Genomic DNA, 26,872 nt, shown 5'->3' with positions numbered 1-26,872 from the left:
TTCAGGAAATGAGGTGCTAAAAGGAAGTTGGGAGTGAGTTAAATGAATCTAGGCTGTAAGCTCTTCTCTAGACTGTAAGCTTGTTGTGGGCAGGGAATATGTCTGTTAATTGTTATATTGTATTCTCCCAAGTGCTTAGTACAGTGTGTTGCACACAATAAGCACTCAGTAAATATGACTGACTGAATGAAGTTAGCTGAAAAAAGGGACTACTAAAATTGGGCTTTGATTCCATTTGAACTCATGATGCTGTAAATTGTGCTTCAGATACTCGGGAGCAAATTGTTGTCATTCGTGTCATCTTATTCAGCTGTCAAACGTGCAAGTGGGGAATGTCTTTTTAAGGGGAAATATTAAATAGAAATCCTCTCAGAAAATTATATAATGTGAGATGGTTCCATAAGTTAGTATTATACAAACATTTTTACATTGCCTTATTTACCTCAGTGAAAAAGATTGAACTGCACCATTTAATTTTCCCCCTGTGTCTCTTATTCCCCTGAGATATGGCCATACCCACTATTGTGGTGTCTTCCAAGGACATTTGCTTTTTTAGCTTTGTGTAGCATTTGTGATATGGGGGAACCAAAGGGCCAGAGTCACCTTTGCATTTAAGCTCTATTTTTCTGTAAGAGCTGTGGTGTATGATCAGAACTCTTTAAAGGGTTACTTTTAAAGTCCAGGTTATAGAGAGGAGTGCTGTCCCTGTGCTCTGAAATGTACCATGGCCTGGCTTCATGTATCATATTGCATTCTTCAGTTAATGCAAGCTACTTGAAATCATGAATTATATGCTTACAACAATTTCTGTAGTCAAATCCTGACCTGTTGTAAGTAAAAGCAGAGTCCATATTTGTAGATGAGACATTTGGAGATTTTTAAAGCACCTTTCCTTTGGAGAGCTCAATGTTGGAATGCCATTCATAACATTCACAACAGTGTAAAAGCAAGCGGGTGAAAAATGAATACTTTGAACTTTCCAGCAGCCTAGTTTTGTTTTGTCGCTGTGCATCACTTGCATACTTATTCCTCTTGAGTAACAGCACTTAACTGGATTTGAGCTCAAGATCTACTGATTCTCAAATGAACCTTGCTTCAGTCAAATGGCATTGCTCTTGCCAATAGCTGTGTCTGGAACAGAGATCCACAGCTCCTAGCACAGGTGCTACAGAGGACCAGCTGGAGGACCTGGGGCCACTTTTTTGTTTGGAGGCTGTGTTTCTGGTTCAGAGAGAGTCCTGCTATTAGCAGCGGGGCAGAGAAGCAGCATGGCCTAGTGGATAGAGCACAGGCCTGGGAATCAGGAGGTCGTGCGTTCTAATCCCAGCTCCACCACGTCTGGTGTATGACCTTGAGTAAGTCACTTCACTTTTCTGGGCTAAGCTCTTTTCAGTGCTAAGCACCTACCACAGTGCCTTGCATGCAGTGAGCACTCAATAAATACAATTGAATGAATGGGCCTCAGTTCCCTTAACAAATACCATAATTATTATTATTGTTAGCTTGTTCACCTTGGGTTGGTGAAGCAGAGTGATTTCCCATGCCTTCTTCTTTTAGCATATCAGCCATTTTGGCCTTCATTTTTTTCAGTGGTGTTTGTTAAGCATTTACTATGTGGCAGGCCCTGTACTAAGCACTGGTAAATTCAAGTTAATCAGGTTGGTCACAGTCCCTGTCCCACATAGGACTCACAATCTTAATCGCCATTTTACAGATGAGGTACCTGAGGCATAGAGAAGTTAAGTGACTTGCCCCAGGTCACACAGCAGACTAGAGGCGGAGCCAATATTAGAACCCAGGTCCTGTGACTCCCAGCCAGGCCTGTGCTCTTTCTCATAGGCCACTCTGCTTTATTTGAGAGTAAGCAAGTATTGTTGGAACAAGGGTGGTGTTTGCTCCAAGAGATGATGTCCTGGAATTTCATCAGTTTCAAAGAGAGTGATTTTCTGATTTTATCAATCAGTGTTATGGTGGCAGATAAAAATAAAGGGGAAATGTAAATTATTTGTATGTTTTGTAGTTTAAAAGGGCAGTTAGCCTTGGGCTATTTGATGGCATTTAGGAGAGACATTGCCAAATCACTGTCTAGTTCTCTGTTCACATTATTGATTATTTACAATCACACTGAATCAGTGTAATTAAACAAAACAAGGCCATTTTGCTCATAAAACACTGATTTTTTTCTCAGTTGGGCATATTGGAAGTACAATCCTCAGAGAGTTCTTCACAGAACTAATATTACAAATGAATGTACTTCATCAAACAGTTCATTAAATTTATGGTTTGAGTGAATTTCCTTCTCATTTTTCGTCAGTCTTCTCATCCTGAATTTTTTTTCAATCAAAGAATCAAAAGTTTTATGATTCTCTGCATAAAGGTAATTATTTTGTAATTGTCTGCAGGTGGGCATACATCACAGCTTCTCCAAAGCCCCTTAGGGCCATCTGAGTTGGTGAAAACTGACTACTAGGCATAAAAGAAGTTTGGGATTCACTGCTTCAGTTTAATTTAGAGTGTAGGATGGTTTTACAGCACAATAGGAAAAAAATTTCTGCTAGAAAGTCAGTTATTGTGAAGGGATGCCTCTCTTCTACCTAACTTTCCTATTAAAGCTGAGAACACACCATTCTCCCTATTTCTGAAACCCACAGTCTTAGCGATAACCTTTATTCTTTGCTTGCTTTCAATTTTTAGATACAGCCTGTTGCTCAATTTTTTCCTCTACAACATTTTCCGGATCAATCAATGATATTTATTGAGTGCTTACTACTGAAGAGTTAGCAGACACAATCCCTGTCCACGAAGAGCCTACAGTCTGATGGGGGAGGCAGACATTAATATAAATAAGTAATTTGTAATATGTAATTTGAAGATACGTACATAAATCATGAGGGGTTGAGGGTGGAGTGACTATCAAATGTCCAAAGGTCACAGATTTAAACATATAGGTAGTCCTCTTGCATCACTGTTGATCACTGACCAGTCATCTTGGCTGTTTTCCCACAGACTTAGCCTTTTTTAAATCCATCAGTGTTCACAGACCATCCAAATGATTTTTTCCTGCATGCAGTCCCCACCGGAGTTTGTGTTTTTACCATGCATTTTTGCTAGAATATGACAGCAGAATTAGGGATTGTTCCTCTGGAAAGGCTCCAGAGAACTCAATCAGCTCACAGTTCCTACCTTAACTTGCTTATTTCCAACCCAACCTGCTCCCTTTCTTCCTCTAACTTCAACCTACTCTCTCTACCTCAAGCTTGCCTTATCCCATCACCAAGCTCTTACCCACGTCCTTCCTCTGGCCTGGAACTCTCTCTGCATTTATGACAGACCACCACTCTCCTCTTCTTCGAAGTCTCATTAAAATCACATTTACCTCAAGAGGTCTTCCCTAACTAAGCCCTCATTTCCCCAACTCCCTTTCCCTTGGTTATCCCCATTCCATTCCCACCCCCAACCTATCTTGTAACTAGGTGTACGTTACTTCAGTTTTCCAATTTTCTCTGATTATTCCATGGTGCTGCACAATAATGGTGGCATTTTTTAAGCACAAAGCATCACCCTTTCAAAAAATTGGGTCTTTGCCAAATTTCCCAATCTTGGCTTCTGTTTCATCTTCCAAATGTACCTAGCAGCCTGCTAGCATATAAACAAAAACCGATATTAAGTTAGAGGTTTGAAATACCAACTCATCCATGGCCTGTGTTGGGGATACATTTATTTGCAATGCAGCAAGATTAATATTCCTTTGCAATGAGGAGATTGTGACAAATACTGTTTTGAAATAGCAGAACTCAATACTAAATAAAAGGTCTTAAATACATCTTGGCATCTGTGGAGACTATAGAGAAACTGTCCAACTATGCTGAGATGTGTAAGGAATTCCAGATGTGAATGGGAGATTGGAGATTCTCAAATATGGATATATATCTGCATCTCCCAGAAATCCAGGAGTAAATGTTTTAGTGAAGAAAATAGATGCAGAGTGATAGAATTGTACATTGTAAAATCAGAAAAAATTAGGCTAGGAGGTTTCGTAGGGCATATGACCCAACCCACTGACACTATAGAATTAGCAAAACTCTTTTAACTAATCCTGTCAGATAAATGTAAAAATCTATGTATTTTCTCCTCTCTACTTTTTTTTTAATTTTAACCAATTCCCCTAGCCTCTTCAAGCGAGATGTTTTGGTACAAAACCAAATATGTTGCCAAACATTTTTCCCCATTCTTCAAACTAAATATCCTTACCTGCACATTGAGCCTGTTGATCAGTTTGTGTACTGGGTAAAAAACAATGCTAGGGTGAAAAAAAATTGAGCGTACATTTTCTTAGAGATTCCAATATTTGTTGTCTTGTTTTCAACCCTCTGAAAAGAGGAGTTGCAGTTGGTGTTTGTTCCCAATTACTTGGCATAGCTGAACACAGCAAGGTTGAGCTCAGGTACAGATAGTTTAATTTTTCTCTGGAATTGGTTTTAGGGCACAGAAATTCGATTGACATTTGCTGCTTAGGGGTGCTGTTGACACTTCAGGTGTCTTTAGCCCCTGCTTCCTCTTCAGATAAAGGAAGGTTGCAAAACTTGGAAACAGATATGTTTGTTTTTCTACTCAGAATGTAGTGTCCTGCACAGGATACTATCTCTAAAGATCACCCCCCCCAAAAAAAGGTTCTGTTAAAACTAGGGTATTACATTTCAAGTTAAGTACTATGGGCAGATGGTTAGTCCTTTTGAATTTTAAAGTGGGCTAATCTCCTATCTGCTAAGGATTTACAATTGAGATAACTTCCCTTTTGATCTTGCTATTTTTTTCCTCTTTGGATAATTTATTTTTTTGTGGGGCCTTCCCATACCCCCAACACTACCTGTAGCACAGAGCCTTTTTACACCACCAGTCCCTCTGGTTTGATATTTATTACAGTCTTTTCTCTTCTTTTCCCTATCCAAAGCTGCTTTATCTCAGCAACAAGATAGCCAAAAGCCACATCCAGGAAAAAAAAAATTATATTTATATTTTACTTATACATTCAGTACATTCAAATTTTTGTTCAGATATTTTGTCCTGATGCATTTGTAATGTTTTCTTTCTTATTCTTATTCTTCCTCCTGCTTTCATAATCTGAAAATCTTTTTTTCCCCTCCCCTTTATTCAATCAGTAATATTTACTGAACATTTTCTATGTGCAGAGCATTGTACAGAGAAGCCCCTTGAGGTCAAGGAGTGCAAGTCTTTCTACTCTTGTACTTTCCAAATACGTAGTGGCATGCCTAGCATTCAGTGGGTGCTCAATAAATATGATTGTTTGATTTACTGAAAAAAGTGTCTCAATCAAACAGTTGGCTGCTTCATTGGTAAGCTTTATCTTGGGAACCAAATCTATGGAAAGGAAATTGGCCTGAAGTTGTTGCTTTGTGTCCCTGAGGTCAGGTGTCCTCAAGAGTCCTGCAATAACTTTTGAGGTGGCTCCGATCAGTCAATCAATCGTAGTTATTGAGTGCTTACTGTGTGCAGAGCATTGTACTAAGTCCTTGGGACAGTACACTGTAATGGAGTTGGCAGTTCACAGTCTCGAAGGGAAGACAGACATTAATATAAATAAATAAATAAATTACAGATATGTGTAAGTGCTGTGGGGCTGAAGGTGGGAAAAATAAAGGGTACACATCCAAGTTCAAGGGTGATGAAGAAGGGAGAGGGAGTAGCTGAAATGAGAGTGAATAAGAAGGGGGAGGGAGTTCCAGGCCTGAGGCAGGATGTCGGTGAGGGGTTGAGATAGACAAAATCAAGAGTAGGGAATTTGTCATCCCTCCCCCTGCAAAAAAAAAATATTTTTGTGTGCAAAGAACACAGTTCAGTTGTTTAACAGACTTGCTCTGTGCAAATTTGAGGCAAATTGATTTTTCCACTGGAAAACCTTTCAGAAAATATGACTGGTCTTTTAGCTCCTATGTTGATGAAGTCACTTAAATCCAAATCAATTAGTTAATATAAAACTAATTAATGCTTGTTAATTACATCAGCAAGTGTTGTTTCATCACTGCATCTTGGGAGATCAATAAAAGCAATCAAGCAGGGAAAGATTGAAATTACACTACAAACTCTTCCAACACTAAATGTAATGTATCCAGAACTTTTCCACTAATACAGATTCTCAGAAAAAGCAAAAGAGAAGATAATTGGTAGGTAATGCAGCATGGCTTAGTGAAAGAACACGGGTTCTATTCCCAGCTCTGCCACTTGTCTGATGAGTGACCTTGGGTAAGTCACTTATTTTCTCTGTGCCTCAGTTACCTCATCTGGGGATTAAGACCCTGAACCCCAGGTGGGATATGGACTGTGTCCATCCTGATAATCTTGTATCTACCCTGACACTATCTGCCTGGCACATGGTAAGATCTTAACAAATACCATAAAATATATGTAATGTACACACACATATATAATGTTCACACATATGTGAACTCTAATCTTGTGATCAGGAAACAGGACTCCTAACTCTGCTATGTTGTACTCCCCCAAGTGCTTAGTACAGTGATCTGCACATAGAAGGTGCTTGTAAATACAATTAATTGATTGATAAAATGATGTTTCAGTCCTTTTTAATGGTCAGATACCTGCACAATCTCTTTTGGACCTTAAGGTCATGAACTTGTGTTTTGGATTCCATATGTTGATTAATAGCTCCCTACTGGCCTTTCCAGCATGGCAGTTTGTTCTATTTATTTTTCAGTCATTTTATTGAATTAATATTGAGGGATTCAAGGTTTGGACCTAACTCGAACCTCACATTGGTCTAAATGAGTGGTTTCATCATTACTATATAAAACCTACATATATACACACACATACACACACACATATGTATACATTCATTCATTCAATCGTATTTATTAAGCGCTTACTATGTGCAGAGCACTGTACTAAGTGCTTGGAATGTACAATTCGGCAACAGATATAATGGCAAAGTAACACATTAAAGAGCTTGGCAAAGCACCTGGATTCTGATTATTATATTGTAGAAATAAAATGATTATAGAGGAATCCTATTTGAATATTTGAAATGAAATTCAGAAGTGAATTTTTTTTTAAACTGGTCTTTTGTACATTTGCTTTGAAATTTGTCCTCAAAAATTTTCAACCAATTTAATAATTTTAAAAACATTGCATAATTTCAGGAATTAATACTATTGTTTGGCTGATGAAAATCATGCTGCCATAACTAATGGTATTTATATACCGTTTGACCTCTGCTAAAGCATAAAATTTTAGACAGTTAAAATGACCAACAACCTAATTGTTTGGGCTTTGTGTTGTATTCGCTGATATGGCCATGTCAAAAATATTTTAAAATGAATATATGTGTCTTTGTATATATGCCAAATATGATTTGAACCATTCTGTAAAACCCAAGTAAGACCTTTTAGCTCTAATTTAAAATTATTTAATACTCAGACAAGCAGTGTGACCTAGTAGAAAAAGTATGGGACTGGATTTCAGACTTGGATTCTAATCCAGGTTCTGCCTCATGCCTGCTGTGTGACCTTGGGCAAGTCACTTAAAGTCTCTATGTTTTAGTTTCATCATCTGTAAAATGGGGATTCAGTTCCTGTTCTCCCTCTTACTTAGACTGTGAGCCCTGTGTGGGACAGCGACTATGTCCAATCTAATATTAGTAATAATAATAATTTTGGTACTTGTTAAGTGCTCACCATGTGCCAAGCACTGCTCTACGTGCTGGGTTTATCAGGTTGGACATGGTCCCTGTCCCACATTGGGCTCACACTCTTAATTCCCATTTTACAGATAAGGTAACTGAGGCCCAGAGAAGTTAAGTGACTTGTCCGAGGTCACAGAGCAAATACGTGGCAGAACAAGATTAGAACCTAGGTCCTTCTGACTCCCAGGCCCGTGCTCTATTCACTAAGCCATGCTTTTTCTCTGATGAACTTCTATATGCAAGTTAACTTGCAACAGTGCTTGGCACATAGTAAATGCCTAGCAGTGCTGGAGTTTTCATTATTCTCCTAAATGTCAAGTACTATAATCTACTTCCCCTAATTAATCTTAATTCTTTAAACTGTTAATTTATATTTCCATCATTGCTTCAATTTTTCTATTTTCAAGACATCTTCTTTCTCTTTTGCTTTTTCAATTTAAGTAATCATCAGTGACCTTGATATAGTGTTGCTGTAATGAGTGTTGCCTCAATGCTGATTAATTAGGTGGACTCTCCCCCATTAAATTGTAGATTTCTCAAGGGGAAGGGTCATGATTTTTATGCCTGTATTTTCCTCAAATAGGTAGTGCTATGCACACTATGCGTGCTCAGAAATAAATATTGTTGATGATCTTCTCTTGACATTTGGTAGTGTGGGTCACAGGTGACATTGTGAAACGGATAGTGAAGTTGAGCAGGGTTTCTCTGGTAAGTCTAGATCACAGCCAGGTGCATGGTTGGTTATTACTAAAGCTTTGTTAGACCTTTAGTTTGGTATGACATTTGATACAGTAATAATAATAATACCTTGAACTTGTGTTTTCATTTTCCAAAGCACCATCACATCACTTTCACATTACTCGTCTCATTTTGAATTCACAACGTCCCCAAGAGGGAGGAAGAAGCAGGTATTATTATCACTATTTTACATATCCCAAAGGACATACTGACCTTGAGTTGAGTTTTCTTCCTCTTGGTCTGGCCAAGCACCACTGAATAGCAGACTGCCTAGGTAGCAGTATTCCATTACATACAGAATTTAGCTCTTGTGTTTCCTCTGAAAATCTCTGACAGCGCATAGAGTGTCTCCGTGAAACATTGGTCTTCTGTTTCTTTTCAGTTCATAGAGCTGTATTATTTACAAAGCATTTAATAATCATCTGTATGTTTTCCAGTGTATATGCCTCCAGAACAATCAGTCAATCAGTTGTATTTAGTGAATACTTACTCTGTGCAGAGCATTGTTCCAAGTGGTTAATAGAGTACAGTATTCCAGAGTTGACATGTTCCCTACCCACAATCAGCTTATAGTCAAGAGGGGAAGCAGACATTAAAGTCAATTACAGATATGTATATAAATACTGTGGAGCTGAGGATGGGATAAATAAAGAGTACAAATCCAAGTGCAAGTGTGACACAGAAAGGAACTTGAGTAGGGGAAATGAGGAGTTTGTAGGGGATGGCCCCTTAAAGAAGATGTGATTAGGTCCTAGTGACATCTGAACTTTCAACTCCTGATTTACAAGCCAGTCATTAGGATCTAGCATCTTCTGGATAATTCTCAAATTTTAGATGAGATTTTGAGGTTTAATGAGTGAAGGGGCATGTATTCTGATACCAGTTCTCAATCAGTGGTATTTATTGAGCACATATTGTGTGCAGAACACTGTACTAAGTGCTTGGAAGTATACAGTATAACAGAGTTGGTAGACATGTTTGCTGCCCACAACAAGTTCTCTTATTGCATCCTCAACTAAGTAGAACTGGACCTACCTGCTTTTACTCAGGTTGTGAGGAAATGGTCAGACAAGGTTCTTAAAACTCTAATGACATTACTGGCCAAAGTGTTTGGAGTAAGTAGTGTCTTGCAGTCACGTTCGCTTAGTACGGGTCAGAGCTCAGTTCTGCCAATGGTGTAAGTTTGAAAGGCTTAAGAATATAATATAGGTTTTGGTGTTGCTCCCTGCACTGATCGTACATCTGTCATGCTGCTATGATCTTGTGCAGTTGTGCTGCATTCTGCTGCAAACCACATTGCGATTCAGCATGGTTAATCTTCCCAGAGAATAATGGCAGAGTTTGTGCTAAAAATGGAGAGCAGATAATGGAATCTTTTGTGAGGTTTTTTCTCTCTCTCTCTCTCTGTCTCACTTTCATCTTCAAGATGGTGATTTTGAAGCTTACTTTGAAAAACTGCTTGTTTGCTGTAGAAATAACCCCAGGTCTGTATGGTTTACTGAAGTGTAGTCTTGATTTCCTGAGTTGTGGCCATCCCAAAGGCCATGTCTTCTTGTTTTGGCTGACTTCTAGAGGCTTCATCTTTGATGGTCGAGGGCATGTTTGAAATGTTATTGACCTCTCCACAGGATTCCCTCCTTAGCTGGGTTGAGGGGGTAATCCACCCTCCTTCAGATCTGCCATACTAACGAGGCCAGTTAACTTCTTTAGAGTGTGAAAAAGTCCTGCCTATAGTGACAGCCTAGGATTAAAAATAAGAGCTCTGTAGCCAAAGTCTACCCATATTTACCTCATGTCTAGGCTCAGGGTAGGTCATGAAGGCCCTTTTCTTTTTCAATCAGTTATCCCAAGTAATTTTTTTTTAGCTTAGATGTTGGCAAATTAAATCTCAACAAAGCACAGAGTGCTGGAGGATGAGGAATGGATCAGTGGACAGGAGTGATCTCCTGATAGCTATCTAGACCACTGCCATGAAATATGTATCTACGAGGAATGCATGTAATTACGTTTCTTTTACAATCTCTCACTGTTCTAAGGAACAAAAATACGATTGGCCCCTGAAGGCTGCTGCTCTTCCATTTAGTTTATTGAATCAAATAGTTTAATCGATGAGTTAGAAGTGGCTTAATTTATTACAAAGTTAGCGAAGCAATAGACATCTTGTACCTTGGATAGACAGTGTAAATTCGTCCTCTCATGTTACAAAATTAAAAATCATTATCTTGTCCTTCTGTCTTGTCATGAAATATATGGCTAGAGCTGTTGTAAAAGAGGTTCAATTAACTTTCTTGGATGTTAATCAGATAAGTATGGAGATTTATGACAGTGTTTGTAAGTCTTCATTAGGTAAACACAATTCCCTTTGTTGCCTTGAGTATTACCCAAGGCACTTGGCTTGTATAGAGAAGGAGATGCAGTCTAGTATGGAGACTGACAGTCAACTGTTTTTATTACTAGTGTTTTTACAAACTTGTTTGGATAAACATTGTCAAACACAAAAGAAGTTTATTCATGCATCTTAATCAGTTGGTGTTCTTGTTGGATCCCCTGGAAGAGTGTTTTTTTTTTTTAATGGCAAGTAGTGGGGTCTCTTCTCAAATAGGAGCAGAACATACATTCTCTAGACAAAATCCATCCCACATGTTTTCGTTAGGGTTTAGTTTCAGGATGGCCTAGGTGTTTCTCTTGAGCTCTGTACAACTTCCACAGGAGTTAATTGATGTCGCCAACCTCTTCTGCCCCACTTATTCTTAGATATAGAGCCTTTTGGAAGCTCTGGAGCTCATCTAATTCTTACTTGAGTATTTTTTCCCAAGGCTTAGTACAGTCCTTTATACCAGACTTCAGTGAGGCTTGTTCCACTAGATTGTAAACTCCTGCAGGGTTGGGATCATGTCTACCAACTCCATTGTGTTGCATTTTCCTGAGGGTTTAGTACGATGCTCTGCACACAGTAAGCACTCAATAAATACTATTGATTGACTGAAATAGCAATTGGGGCTTTTTTCTGTTTAATAATAATATGATGGGTTTTGTTAAGCACTTACTATATGCCAGGCACTGTATGAAGCACTGGGGTGGATACAAGCAAATTGAGTGGGACACAGGTGAGGTTACTGAGGCAGAGAGAAGTGAAGTAACTTGCCCTAGGTCACACAGCAGACAAATGGTGGAGCTGGTATTAGAACCCATGACCTTCTGAATCCCAGGCCCATGCTCTATCCACTATGCCATGCTGCTTCTCTGTAAAAATGAGGATCAAAATCAGCCACCCAACATTTTTGATTATTTAATGGAAGATAACTCTCTCCAGAGAACAAGTGATCATGGCTGAACCAGATTCCCAAACCAGAAAAGATCAAAGTCAGGATTTAATCAGTAATACAAATGGGAAAAGATCACAACAGTCTGTAGTGAAGTCAAGATATGCCAGATATTTAAAAATCACTGGAGTTAAAGACTGTCAGATCAAGGCTGAGTAGTTGACTAATGGATCAAACGTCATGTGTTAGGAGGCTTCGTGAAAAAGCAGTGAAATAGGGTTTTGCCTAATATAACACCCAAATTCTTACCTCAGATAGAGTTTAGGAAAAGAATTACATTTACCCCATAAGGATCTCTTCTGGGCAGGCCTCAGAGAAGCAGGTTGGCAAACCCTCATAGCTGATAGGAAGCTCCCAGGAGTATTTGGTTCCACCCTTCAGGGAGTGTAGCTTTCCTACTATCGCCCAAGAAGCCAGCCTCCTCCCAGAATGCTCCAAATGGTTCTGGAAGGAGAGTTTGTCCTTCTGTCAGACCTGTGACCTGGATGCCTAACACTTCACACACAGTAGGCCCTAAAAAACTAGTGCTACTTTGTAGAGTTCACATGAGATTCTCAAGGTAGAGTTTCTTTCTATTTTTGAGGCTCTTAATGTAACTTCCCCCAAAGATTAGTACCTCTGTGGGTTTTACCAGTCTGTACAGGCCTGTGGGCTTTAATAATAATAATAATGTTGGTATTTGTTAAGCGCTTACTATGTGCCGAGCACTGTTCTAAGCGCTGGGGTAGACATAGGGGAATCAGGTTGTCCCATGTGGGGCTCACAGTCTTAATCCCCATTTTACAGATGAGGGAACTGAGGCACAGAGAAGTTAAGTGACTTGCCCACAGTCACACAGCTGACAAGTGGCAGAGCTGGGATTCGAACTCATGAGCCCTGACTCCAAAGCCCGTGCTCTTTCCACTGAGCCACGCTGCTTCTTTAGGGCATGTAACCAGCTTTGAAAGGGTTAAATTCAGCCCTGGTCACAGTTGCCAGGTGGAACAGGAACTACCCTTCCTGAAGCTAGTGGAGAAGCAGCGTGGCACAGTGGAAAGAGCACGGGCTTTGGAGTCAGGGCTCATGAGTTCGAATCCCAGCTCTGCCACTTGTCAGCTGTGTGACTGAGGGCAAGTCACTTAACTTCTCTATGCCTCAGTTCCCTCATCTGTAAAATGGGGATTAAGACTGTGAGCCCCACGTGGGACAACCTGATTCCCCTGTGTCTACCCCAGCGCTTAGAACAGTGCTCTGCACATAGTAAGCGCTTAACAAATACCAACATTATTATAATTATTAAATGCTCAATATTGGAAAATTTCTGTTAGGGGAGTTAATGACCAAGTTATGGTGATCACACTCGGCCTCCAACTGGCCTACTTATTGTCTGTCCAATTCTATGTCTCACACCATTTATACCCAGAGCCATTGGGGCCTCACTCAGTGGTTCTTTGCCAAAAGAAAGTCATTGGTAATGAAATTCAGTCTTTTCCTTCGGTGAGTCTTCTCTGTTCCTCTGAGAATTGTTAGGAGCACTGGGTCTTTTTATTTCATACTGGTCTTGCTTCATCCGCCTCGACTTTGGGTCTTTGGTTCTCATTCAGCATGCCAATTGGAAGTGGCACTTCAAAGGGGAATGTTCCTATTAGAGTGGGAACTGAAGGGGAATGTGTGACTAAGTTAACCCACCTTATAAACCTTTCCTAAGCACTTTCACTTTCCTTGCCTTTAGGAAGGAGAAAACATTTTCTATCTAGCAATTGAGGATATAGAGACGGATACAGAGCTTCTGATTGGCTACCTGGACAGTGACATGGAGGAAGAAGAAGAGGAAGAGGAGGAAGAAGTCATAGTGACCAAGGAAGATGAGGATAACACTACTAAAGACCCTCCACTAACTGGGGAAAAAGGTACCAATTTGATGATGTGCGCAAACAATATTACATTTTATTATGATGAACTAAAACCCGGGTGAAGAGACAAGCATCCTTTATAGTACATTGCGGATTAAGTAGGGGAGAAATAGGAACCATGTGTGATGATGAGTTTATATGGTGATGATCCGTAATGAGGTTTATGAGTTTTATGCGGTGATGGGTTTATATGACACATTTGTAAATTCCTGTTGTGGTTTGCCATTTGATCTCTCCAGAAATCAAACTCAAGAATTCAGGACTTAGAGAATCCTATATTTACCTATTATATTCTAAAAAAAAATTTGCTTCCTTATCTTATAACAGTCCCATTTTCTGTGTTGGACTGTCACCTAGTATAACTTTTGGCTTAACTGTATTATTGGAAGAGAAAGTGAAGAACTTCCCACCTTGTCTGCCTTTTTTTTTAAGCATTCATTGATGGGAATGGATGCCCTGGTTTATTACAGCATGGGTCTTGTGCTTTATAAAAGAAAAAAATGAGGTGTTCCCTCTAGACTGTAAACTAGCTGGGGGCAAGGAATGTCTACCAACTCTGTTATATTGTTGTATTGTATTCTCCCAAGCACTTAGTACAGTGCTCTGTACACAGTAAGCACTCAATAAATATGATTGATTCCTTTTAAGACCAATTTCTCTCAGCACAAAAGAATTCACATGTATTTGTTTAGAAAAACTTAAGTTTATTCCCAATGACCCTTGACAATTTTGAATTTTTGTGGTTGTTGACTTAGAGAATGTACTGAATAAACAAAGACTTAAAAATCAACAAAGTTGGATCATTTGAAGTAGTATCTATCTGTTAAATACAATTTACCAATCTGTTAAAGATTTAAGTAATACGGAAGTACTAGCTTTTGCGAAGGCTTCAGGGGCCCAAACCAATTCAGAAATGTTGTTCTTATAAATTATAAAATGTCAAATTTTTTTTTTTCAAGTCTAGTTTTTTTAGAGGATCTTGCAGCAGGATATGTGGGAATTCAGGTTGTACACCTGAGTCCTCTACCAGATCTCTGATTTAGTGACCAGGAAATGTTAATTCAGATTCCATTTATGAATTTTAGTTTTCATGTTATCAAATTGGGATTATTGAGTTACTTCAAAGCTTGCCACTTTTTTAAAGGAAAATAGGATTAATTTGCCTCTTTTCAATTTGGTTTCTCTATTTTAGGGTTCTCAGTATGGGGATGAGGAATGAGATTTCCTGGGGAGATAAGGACTAGAGTAGTGTCATTCTAGAGAACTGTTTTGTGGGGACCTTTCAGCACATCTCTCCTCCTCATATTCTAGCTGCAGACTCTACCTTAATCACCTCATTCTCCAATTCCACCTCATAAGTGATGCATTCCAATCTGTTAGTATTTTTTGCCTGTCTGAACAAAGGGAATATGGCAATCTGATTCATCTTTCTTCAAGAGCCCCTACCCCAGATGGCTGAAGAGGGGGGATAGGAGTACTTTGGAGGGAAAGTTTGAGCATTCCTAATTCTGTGTAGTCACAGTTTATTTTCTTCTTTTGAATGAGCACACTCTCTCTGCTCAAAATATTTTGTCCACGGAAATAGAAAAAAGCCCAATAAAAGAGAATAATTAAGGCAAGGAGCCATTCAAGTATTAGTATACCTGACTTAATAAATTCATATTTCATAGTTGTCTGTGTGCTTTATGATGGGCGAGATTGTTATCCAGGCTGACAGTATTTCCCTAGAGGTGTAACACTTTTCAATTTAGTAGGATTCTTTCCCAAATGTAGCCAAAAGTGAATTACAGTTGATCTGTGTGGAACAACTCATCAAAAGAGTTAAATTGCTCAGATGTCAAAGTGGATTTCCTGTTTTTGATGTTTTCAGTGGAATCCTCCAAGTGTGTCTGAGAACTAGATTGGACATTTCCATAATCTACATGGAGAATTTGGTTTGAGGGAATGTATAAATTCTTCCAGTTTCTAAAAAGAATGAAATCTAATGTGTAAAATGAAAAAAGAGCTTTCCTGAAAGTTACCAAGTTTTTAAACCTTTATGCATTTTTTTTATTTCAGCAGATTCTGTTAGCACCAAACAGGACTATGCGTGTCCTCTCTGTGCATCAGGTTTTTCCAGCCAAGAAATTCTTTCAGAGCACCTGCAGACTCTCCACCAGAAGCCCAGTGAAGAGAAGGAATTCAAGTGCAGGAACTGTGGGAAGAAATTCCCAGTGAAGCAAGCGTTGCAAAGGCAGTGCGTATATTGTTCAGAAAGTGCCCTTAAGGCCTTTAATAATTTATTTAACTTAATTCATTTTAGTTCTTGACCTTACAACTCCTATGCCCATATGTGTAAGTTGGGATTGTAGCAATAATGGGCTGGAAATCCATTTAAGCAAATTAAAATTGGTTTGCAAAAATTCCCTTGGAACTATCACTACACTATTGCTCTGCATACAGTAAGTGCTCCATAAATATCATTAATTAATGGATCTGGCTGGTCCGATTCAGATAATATTAAGGGAATTTGATGGTGGAACTTTCTGTCATAACCCAGCACCATAGAGCTCAAGCCTTAGGAGGGACAAGTGCAGGGATGGAATTTTGCAATCCCTGCAGTTGACTCTTTTGAATGTGTTAGATGAGCAGGTACCATTCTTGGATCCCTGTAGCCTAGGCAGCCCCTAACCTCCGACCTTTGCAGCCCACCCACCTGGGCTTTGAGGCTTGCCTTGATGCTGCCCAGAATAACAGACGGGTAGGAAAGCAGAACTGGGGAGAGAGTAGTAAAAATGGTGATTGTCCCTCATTTGAATATGCCCACTTTAGGATTTTGGGGGTAGGGTTAGAGGCAAAATCCATTATTCATACCTCTAAACAAGCCAGACCTTTTCTGCCTGGTGGAAACCCAGCTAATATTAAGTTGGGATTTGATGTTAGGTTTATTCACAAATATGATCGTGGAGAAATTCTCAAAAAATGAACCAACCCACATAAGGGCAGGTGTTATTGCTTTTCAGCTTCTCTTTAGCAGGCATTCAAACTCTGCAATATTCTGAGTGCAGAGTCTAAAGCATATAACTAATGGGCTTCTGGTAGATCTCTCTTCTGCTTATTGACTTGCCAGAAAACCCTTTCATTTGTGCTATAACTTTCCAGAGTTCATAAATTTACCTGAAATCCTAAATCAGTGTAGATTGGGTATTGTTTTGAGGACCCTTGGACGATAACGGATTGGGCCCAGGTTGCTTCCAGCTTTCACCTTTCTGGAATCAGGGTAAAAGGTTAATAACCTGAGTAAGTGGAGGAAAAATTGGGTGGACTGATTGGAGAATAAACTTTTTCTTTTATTGAAGTTGTGGAGGAAAATCCCAAAATGCAAACTTAGAATAGAGAAATACATAAAATGCTTCCACATGAATCACTTGTATTTGAGTGCCTTTGTGCCTACTAAGCACAAGAAGAGTATAATGGAGTTAGTAGACAAGGTCCAGTCCTTAAGAAGCTTACAATCCAGTAGGAAAGACAGACACTAAAAAATAGAAATCAATAATGCCAAAGGTAATGGGCTTCAAGAGTAAAGAGGATGGTGGTGTTAATTTGGTGACAGGGAGGATTTGGAAGGGAAGAAAAGAAGTTCAGTTTTGGACATATTCAGTGTAAGTTACTCCCAGGACATCCATTAGAGTGTCGCGGAGGCAGGACAAGATGCAAGATTGCAGAAAGGGAAAGTGATGTCAGGACTAGTGAGTAGCTTTGGGAGTCATCTTCATAGAGACAAGCAGCGGGACCCTAGGGGATAGAGCAAAGGCCTGGGAGTCAGAAAGACCTGGGCTCTAATTCTGACTCCTCCATTTGTCTGCAGTGTGAACTTAGGCAAGACACTTAACTTCTATTTGCCTCAGTTACCTCATCTGTAAAATGGGGATTAAGACTGTGAGCCCCATGTAGGACAGGGACTCTCTCCAACCCGATTTGATTGTGTCCATCCCAGTGCTTAGTACAGTCCCTGGCATAGAGTTAGTGCTTAACAAATACCACAGTTATTATTACTGTAGATGTGGTAAATGAAGCCATGGGAGTGGGTGAGCTCTCTAAGGGAATTGAGGGTAGATTGAGAAAAGAGAACTTAGAACAGAGCTTTATCCGACACTGACAGTTGCGGGGGTGCGGGGTGGTGGACAGATTAAAAGCAGATGGAAAAACACTAAGAAGAATCAGTTAGAAAGGTAAGAGGTGAACCAGCAGAGAACTATATCAGTAATATCAGGGTTAGCCAGTGAAGGATCTGGCCCTCCCTGCCAAAGCAGCCAGGAGGTTGAGGAAGCTTGGGATAGAGTAGAGACTGTTAGATCTGGCAAGGAGGAGGGCTTATTGTATGAAGTGTATTATTCTGTGCCTCAGTTCCCTCATCTGTAAAATGGGGATTAAGACTGTGAGCCCCAAGTGGGACAACCTGATTCCCCTGTGTCTACCCCAGCGCTTAGAACAGTGCTCTGCACATAGTAAGCATTTAACAAATACCAACATTATTATTATTATTGTTATTATTTTTTTGGCCTTAGAAAGACACCCAATAACACTGAGCTGAAATTACATGCCACATGTTCTATAAATTCTAAAAAATGGAATAGTGATGCTGCCTGTAGCCTTATATTAGCAATATGACACTCAGACTATTGAAAGTAGAATAGTAAAAAACTCCCTTTTTGTAACTCTTGGACTAGGAATTTATGGATGCTATCCAAGTACACCTCTCCATTTATTAAAAATAGATATGACCTGCACAAATTTACATCATTACTGATTGGTGCCTTGGCATTGTTTCTAGAATTTTCTACATTTTGTTTGCAAGATGCCCTTTCTTTTCTAAAAGGCTGATAGTCCAAGGGTAAGAAAGCAGAGGTCAGAGTTAGGTCTTGCACTAGTCTAATTTTCAAATAAATTGCTCTTATGACCTGCTGCATTTTGTTTTTCTTTTTCATCTTTTCCTCCAGTGTCCTTCAGTGCACAGACAGCATCAACCTTGGGGAGTCTTCAAGAAGCTATCAGTGTTCTGTTTGCAATTCTGCCTTCAGCTCTGAATCGAGGTGTTGTGTCTAAGTGTTTGGATCCTGGTTATATCAATGTTGGCTGTCCATTTGCATGCCTGCTTTCATGCTTCTTAGTTTTTGCTACTGAACAGCAATTGAACTTAATTACTTTAAAGTCTACCTGCGTTAGGTCATGCATGAGACGGTCCTGGTATCCAACTTGGTGACATGCCTTGAACTTGCTGGGAGTCTGGTTTCCCTAGACGTGTATTCACTGTCTCATTCTCCCAACCCCTTTACTTCCCCCATTCTAGCTTTGAGCAGCACAAAGAGGCATGCAGAGGCGATGCCAGATTCATATGCAAGGCAGAGAGCTGTGGGAAGCGGTTCAGGAGTAAGGATGCCCTGAAGAAGCACAAAGAGAATGTTCACACCGGTAAGACGTGATAGAATGTGTCATTTTTGAGGGGGCTACCTCTCCCCAGACAATCAGGTTCCGTTTTTAATTCTCTCTCCCGGCTAGAGTTGCACCTCCCATTGCCTTTCACACATATGTGGCACTATTCTGGAAGATCTTTCTTCACTACATACCATCAAACCCTGCCCCCCAGGCCAATTTCTGTTATATATTGGTTTCAGCAGCCTTTCTCTGCCATCTTTAAGCAGTTTTTGACATTATGGATTTACAGGCACGATTGCAAGTCTGTGGTTGATATTCAGCCTCCTTTTGGCAACAAGATGATTTAAGGATTAAGCTTTGAGGAGCAATTCAAATGCTCATTGTGTGAAGCCCTGCTTCCAAGGAATATCTCAGCATTGTTAAAAACCATGACCATTAGGCATAGTGTTTAACATTGCACGTCTCCTGCTTTAACTTTGTTTTTCCTTGAAAATAATTCTGTGTTTTACTGGCACCCTTCAAGAATTTCTACTGCCTAACTTGAGAAAAAAGATTCACTTCACTCAGACATAAGGAATAGGTATCATCAAGGAAATACTTCAGATTTTTTCTGGAAACTAGATTTTATAATCTTCATTCTACATTTCATATTGACCAGAATGCGACTATGCACTTACATATATCATTATATTTATGTTTTGATAGCCCATTTTATCTCAAAGCTTTTCAAAACACATGATATCCCTATGAATTTGCTTGTGATTATGCAGTCATACCTTAGTGATGAATATTTCTTATTTGAATACATTTAATTCTGGCTAGGCACACCCAGAAAACTTTCCAAATTAATTTGGACTGTAGCTGTTAGGGATGTTAGCTGTTAACATCTATTGGGGATTTCAATGGCTGGCTGAAACTGGCTATTTCAGTTTTAAATTGGAACAAAAGTTGGGATTTCTCAGTATGCTAATGTTTTTTAATTGTAGTTAATTTTTATGTTTAGAAGGCAGAAGATTTCTCTCTTAAAAGCCAGTGAACAAGTTCTCCTATCACATCAGATCTAAAAGAAGTAGGTAAAGTAAACTGTGGCTTAGCCCAGTGTAATCTTAACTAGAAGATTTCCCAGTCTGCTTCTTTGTTTGCCGATTCGGGAAGCACAGTAATGTGCCCCTGTGAAAGGAAGTCAAAGGCTCGCTGATTCTTCAGTAAAAACAAATGTGTCTGGCGCACATCTGCTTCCACCAGAGAATCCCCTAATCATCAACATCATAATCATCTTTGTCAGTGGTATTTGTTGAGTGTTTACACTGTGCAAAGCACTGTACTAAGTGCTTGGGAGAGTCCCCTGCCTGGCAGAAGCCCTAAACACACAGCCACACTTCTAGGCAATATAGCTGCTGTAGGATGCATTTCTAGTGAGCCCAGCAGCTTTGCTGGTGCCCGGGAATAAGCCTTCAGCTGTCTTAGTACATATCTGTCTCCTGCTTGAGACTGTAAACTCGATATGGGCAGGTAATGTGTCACTTGTACTGTACTCTTCCAAGCGTTTAGTACAGTGCTTTGCACACAGTAAGCACTCAATAAATGTGATGGACGGACTGGTCTTAAGAAACATCCTTAACTCTGGCCTCCTATGTATGGGTTTCAATATAGGACATCCTCTATATTTTCCCTTACTCTCATACTCCTGCAATCAGGAGATTAGTAGGTCTCTCCCTCTTTCTCTACCTCTCTCTGTCAATCAGCTGTATTTATTGAGCATTTACTGTGTGCAGAGCACTGTACTAAGCACTTGGGAGAGTACAGTATAATAAAGTTGGAAGACGTGTTCCCTGCTTGCAGTCTAGAGTGGGAGACAGACATTACTTCTGTCTGTAAACTTGTTTTGGGCAGGGAACATGTCTGCTAATTTTCTTGTTTTGTACTCTGTGTTGTACAGTGTTCTGCACATACTAAGTGCTCAATAAAGGCCACTAATTGATGGATAAATTATGGATATGTACATAAGTGCTCTGGGGCTGAGGGAGGGGTGAATAAAGGGTGCAAATCTAAGTGTAGGGGGACCCAGAAGGGAGTGGGATATCGCCAAGATCCGCCCTTTCCTCTCCATCCAAACGGCTATCTGACTGGTACAAGCTCTCATAATATCCCCACTGGATTATTGTGTCAGCCTTCTCTCTGATCTCTCTTCCTCCTGTCTCTCCCCTCTCCAGTCTGTTCTTCATTCCACTGCCCGGATCATCTTCCTGCAGAAACGCTCTGGGCATGTCACTCCCCTCCTTAAAATCCTCCAGTGGTTGCCTATCAACCTCCGCACGAAACAAAAACTTCTCTCTCTGGGCTTCAAGGCTCTCCATCACCTTGCCCCCTCTTACCTCTCCTCCCATCTTTCTTTCTGTTGCCCATCCCGCACACTCCGCTCCTCTGCCGCTCACCTCCTCACCGTCTCCCATTCACGCCTATCCTGCCGTCGACATCCTACTGCTGTCTTAGAATGCCCTCCCTCCTCACCTCCGCCAAACTAATTCTCTTCCTCTCTTCAAAGACCTACTGAAAGCTCACCTCCTCCAAGAGGCCTTCCTAGACGGAGCTTCCCCTTTTCCCTCTGCTCCCTCTCTGCTCCCCCTTCACCTCCCCTCAGCTAAGCCCCCTTCCCCCCTTTCCCTCTGCTCCTACCCCTCTCCTTTCCCCTCCCCTCAGCACTGTGCTCATTGTATATATTTTTATTACCCTATTTATTTTTTTAATGAGGTGTACATCCCCTTGATTCTATTTATCGTGATTAAGTTGTCTTATTTTTGTCCTTCTTTCTCCGCCGGTTAGACTGTAGGCCTGTCAATGGGCAGGGATTGTCTCTATCCGTTGCCGAATTGTACATTCCAAGCGCTTAGTACAGTGCTCTGCACATAGTAAGCGCTCAATAAATACTATTGAATGAATGAATGAATGAAAGGAAATGAGGGCTTTAGGGAAGACAAGGAAAGGAGAATAATTGGAAGTGCTTGAGAAAAAGGGAGAAAGGAGAAGTGGTAGGTGAAAAAAATGGCAAGAGCATTGAGAGAGAGGACAAGATATGTGATGGAGAAGGGGGAGACTGGGAGAATGATGAGAGGCAAGTACAGTGAAGGGAGAAGGGACAGTGCGGAGCAAGAAGGAGGAAGAGAGTTTAGAGAAATTAAGAGAAGAAAAGCAGGTAGAGGTAAACATTCCTGTTTTAGTTGAAAACTAGCGTGTCAGGTTAAATGATATCACTTTACTTTCCTTCTTAGAGATTAGGCGAATGTGACAGGAGAAGTGCTGGGATTAAAATCCTACAGCATTTTGGGCTGTCTAAACTACAAGTCCCAGAATGCTGTGAGAATTAAATTGAGCGTGCTGCAGTCCACATGTAGAAATAAATCATTTTAAGCACCAGCACCTGGAGGTTGGAGCCTACCCCATTTCTGGGGCATGTGACTATTTCCCTGGACTTTTGCTGGACTTTCCTATATAGATACTGCCATCCTTTGTCTTTTAGTTTATGTATAATTCACTATTATCTCAAAGGAGGCAGAACCAACCAAGTTTAAAACTTACGTTCTTAGACTAGAGCCAGTCAAAAGTCATAATCAAAAGGTCACTTCATTGGAAAAGATGAATTAGGCTGCAGAACCTGCACCATATTTAGCATGAATTCATAAATTGGATCCAAGTTCAGAGGAAATGTCCCTTCAGCAGGTCACGGCACTAGGTATTTAGATTGGCCATTGCAGCTTGCCAGGGTCTGCATTCTCATTGGCTACCATAATAAAACATGAGAGCAAAAAGTTTGGAAGATGCATACGTGTGAAGGAATGCAGAGAGGAAGATTGTTTCTTACTAAAGTGTGTTTAATTTTAATATAACTCAATTTGTGCACTAATATCACAAAGGAAAAGAATATTTGAAAATAAAAAAGTACATCTTGAATAAATGCAAGCAAGCTTGCCATTATCTCTTCCCAGAAATCTATACTGGTTTCAGTCCTTTTAAATAATTGACACTTTCCCATTCATTAATTTTTTTCTCGTTTCTTTTTCTAAATGTGTAATTTAAAATAGAATTTTGTCACCTAGGTTTTTAAATATAAACAGACTTAGTCTAGCAGTTATTATGCCTTATAATAAAACTTTTTCATAGACTTATAAAATGAACCTGAAAAAATGGCAAGTAGACAAACCCTAATTAAATGCTCTGTCCCATTTTAATCCAACTCTGAAAAGGATAGTAGTTTATTACTTTTAACCAGGTTGCTAATTTTTCATGAGTTTAAATTTGAATTCCTTGCAGAATGAAATGTTTCATGATTTGTTCTATTGCAAATTCCTTGTCTGATTTGGATAAGAATGTTTCAGTAGAAGTGAATTTCATCATGCATACTGTGCAAACCTGGGTTCTTTGAGCATCTGAATAAAAAATTCACTAAATCTAAAGATGTATGGGTGATGTGAGATCTAAAGGATGTTTGGTATTACGTTATAAAATTATCCTGTAGTTTATTTCCAGTTCATTCCCTCTCTCAATAATCTTTTTACAGAAGTGATCTGTGGCATTGCAAATCATTAATCTCATTCTTAATATGAGACACTGTTGGACTAGTAGGAAAGGAAAGTGGCATTGCCATATGTAATAAGATTAAAAAGAAAAAACTACACGCACCGCCCCCCACCCCGCCCCCAAATCTCCCAAATCTGACTGGTAACACTCCTAATAAAAAACTTCATCGTTTACAGACTAGACAAACAAAATCTTTGATTTCCTGTGAATTTGCTGTATTTCAGTAAAGGGTTGAAATGTTGAATTTGTTCTGAAGCACTGTCTTCCTGAAGCATAAAAGAGGGTAATTTTAAATTTTTGTTAATGAGGATCAAAAGAAATTTTTTCTGAATTTAAGAGGAATGTTTCCATTTTGTAACTTTCCTTTCACTATTACAGGTGGATTTATTTGGTTTCTATGGTACTATGGTACTAGTCATATGATGTGTATACATAGAATAGCAGTGTGGCTCAGTGAGGCTCAGTAAGAGAAGCAGTGTGGCTCAGTGGAAAGAGCACGGGCTTTGGAGTCAGAGGTCATGAGTTCGAATCCCGGCTCGGCCACTTGCCAGCTGTGTGACTGTGGGCGAGTCACTTCACTTCTCGGTGCCTCAGTTACCTCATCTGTAAAATGGGGATGAAGACTGTGAGCCCCACGTGGGACAACCTGATTCCCCTGTGTCTACCCCAGCGCTTAGAACAGTGCTCGGCACATAGTAAGCGCTTAACAAATACCGACATTATTATTATAGAATGCTGTAGTTAAGATGAAGATAAAATGGATTTGTTTGGTTGTACTTTGGCCTGGCTGCAAAACAGCAGACAATACCAAAGACAACCCAAAATAGTGCACTGGTTATTAGTAGGCAAGAAACTCCACCCAGTCTTTCCCATTAACCAGTAAGAATATCAGATAGTTTTATTGATGTTTTATATGCCAGAAATGACCTTAAATCTTTACTTTGTTACATCTCAAGCAATTGAAGTGCAAATTTCTGTTGTTTCATTTGGTTCTACGCTGTTCACTGTCATCTTAATGAGCATGACAGTGATGGAATAAGAGTTTCCTCTGATTTAAGAAGCTCAAAAACTCTGAGCACTGAGGCAGTATCCCCCCCCCCCAATGTAGTAAGTCAACAAATGAATATATAGGGATATGAAGAAAGTTCTAAATGAGACATTTCAAAGCACATCGGTGAAATAGGAGTTCTAAGGTTTGCTACTGGGAACCCAAATTGAAATTTTGAAAGTTTTGAACCTCCAAACTGAATATTTTCAGAGGACTTAATTTTAGCTTCCTGTAATATTAGTTCATATTGCACTCTGTGTGCGAGATAGGTGATATTGCCATTTTTGACAGTTTTTTTTAAAAGAAATTAACATGGGAAGCACTGTACAACCTCCATTCCTTTGAAGTCCTAGGAAATATAACACAGGGAAAGTATTGTAATTCTTATTTGGGAAGATGAGATGCCAGAGCACAATTCTTTCGTCAGTCAAATGACCTGTGCAAAATTACATGCCCAGTGGAAACATTCAGTATCTCTTGAAACTGATTTGTTAAGATGATGGTGGTTTTGTTTCTGCCTTAGGAAGCATTAGGAAAAAGCTTATGTGTGCAGTGTGCAATAAGAAGTGTTCATCAGCATCCAATCTACAAGAGCATCGTAAGGTCAGTAAGATCAAGTTTGACTCTGGCAGACTTTGTCTTTTTCATCTTATAAACAGGTTGGAATTTGGGTTATTCAGGGCTGCTACCAAGGTAGCAACATTTGTCATTGTGACAGTGCCTCTTCTTAGATACTATTCATGCAAGAATGATACAATGAAAAAGAGAATTATTCTTGTGTAAATTGCAACTTTGGATGTCATCCCAATTCCACAATCTCATGGATGACCAACTTCTCCCCTTTCTAAGGAGAGAAAACTTAATGCTGGCGTTAATGAACAAGCTCAACTTTATTTGGCTTCATAAGCTGAAATGCAGACTCTAGAGGCACTTTAGCTAGGAAAATGAATCCACTTGATAATCCCATGAAGCTAATGATCAAGCAATTTGGCTTCACTTTGGCAAAAATCCGGCAGTTCTTTAAAATTAAGGTGAATAGAAATGGAGCCAATAAAGGAAAAGTGAGAAACATTTGCTAGAAATTTGTTGTGGGTGATAAATTTCCCAAATTGTGACCTCTAATGAGAAGAGAAATCATTGTGGAAAAAAAATTGAATTATTCATTAGGTACAGAAAGTTATTTCAATTAGAATTGTTTCATGTTATATTCTGCATTTTCATACTCAAATAAAACAAGTTTGTTATTCCACAATGTGAGTATCCAATTTAATAGTTTTATATAATTATCAAATCAGCCATGAGCCTGAAAAGATGTAGTAAAGCCAATATGCAGATTGATGGTACTGGTGAAAATAGGCGAACGCCAACTTTAAACTGTTGTCATTGAACCCAATTTTTCAGGGCTTTGATTTACTGCCTAGATGCATAATTCATATATTGATTTAAAACAATTAAAATCAGTGTAAAGCACCATTCTTCATCTTTTAAAAAGTGACTTCTCTATTGGGTGGCTTTGGAAATGGCCTCAGATCCTAAGACTCAGAGAGGCCTTTCCTTGTGCTCTGTGAGGCATCCATATAATAGAAGAGATGGGTGCTTATTTATATTGGCAGTGGCATGTTAGGTTTTTGAGTTCCTGAATCACCTGACACTTAGTTTCTCTTTAAGCTGTATGTTTAAGGCCACTGAATGTTCTTTCTCTTAAATGTAGCAAGTGTGATATGTGGCATATAATAAAGCTGGTATCCTCTGGCAGAGCTGGAATGTCAGTCTTCTGCCACTGCCTCATGTTGTAGCATTTTTCAATATATTCCAGCACCGAGCATTTAAGTATCATTTTAGCATTTCCTCCCACCTTTCCTTATTTGTTTGGGCATCCTGGGATCCCTGCTATTTTTCCCCATTTGTCTAATACTCTTTTAATAATAAGTGTGGTATTTAAGTGCTTACTATGTGCTAAGCAGTGTACTAAGCTCTGGGGTAGGTACAAGTGGACACAGTCCTTTTCTCTCAGGGGGCTCTCAGTCTAAGTAGGAGGGAGAAGAGATGTTGAATCCCCATTTTGCAGATGAGGAAACCAAGGCATGGAGAAGTTATGACTTGTCCAAGGCCCTACAGCAGGCAGGTGGCAGAACGAGGATTAACACCAGGTCCTTCAGCT

The 26,872-nt window shown here is 39.6% G+C and overlaps 1 protein-coding gene across 6 annotated transcripts in view; it reads left to right on the top strand.

Moving 5' to 3' along the window:
* PRDM5 (PR/SET domain 5) overlaps nt 1–26,872 on the top strand; it is a 146,051-nt gene that overhangs the window by 43,132 nt on the left and 76,047 nt on the right. For 2 of the 6 annotated variants that reach the window (XM_029076930.2, XM_029076928.2), the window contains exons 4-8: nt 13,493–13,670; nt 15,735–15,909; nt 18,653–18,745; nt 19,003–19,124; nt 25,235–25,314. In XM_029076930.2, coding sequence (XP_028932763.1) covers nt 13,493–13,670; nt 15,735–15,909; nt 18,653–18,745; nt 19,003–19,124; nt 25,235–25,314 — 648 coding nt within the window. Of the gene's footprint in view, nt 1–13,492; nt 13,671–15,731; nt 15,910–18,652; nt 18,746–19,002; nt 19,125–25,234; nt 25,315–26,872 lie in introns of all 6 variants that reach the window. The other 4 variants (XM_029076929.2, XM_039913730.1, XM_029076933.2 and 1 more) reach the window with 3 other exon arrangements.

Source organism: Ornithorhynchus anatinus, chromosome 12 (assembly GCF_004115215.2).
Source record: "Ornithorhynchus anatinus isolate Pmale09 chromosome 12, mOrnAna1.pri.v4, whole genome shotgun sequence".
Taxonomy (NCBI): Eukaryota; Metazoa; Chordata; class Mammalia; order Monotremata; family Ornithorhynchidae; genus Ornithorhynchus; species Ornithorhynchus anatinus.
This window is presented reverse-complemented; position numbering and strand designations above follow the sequence as displayed.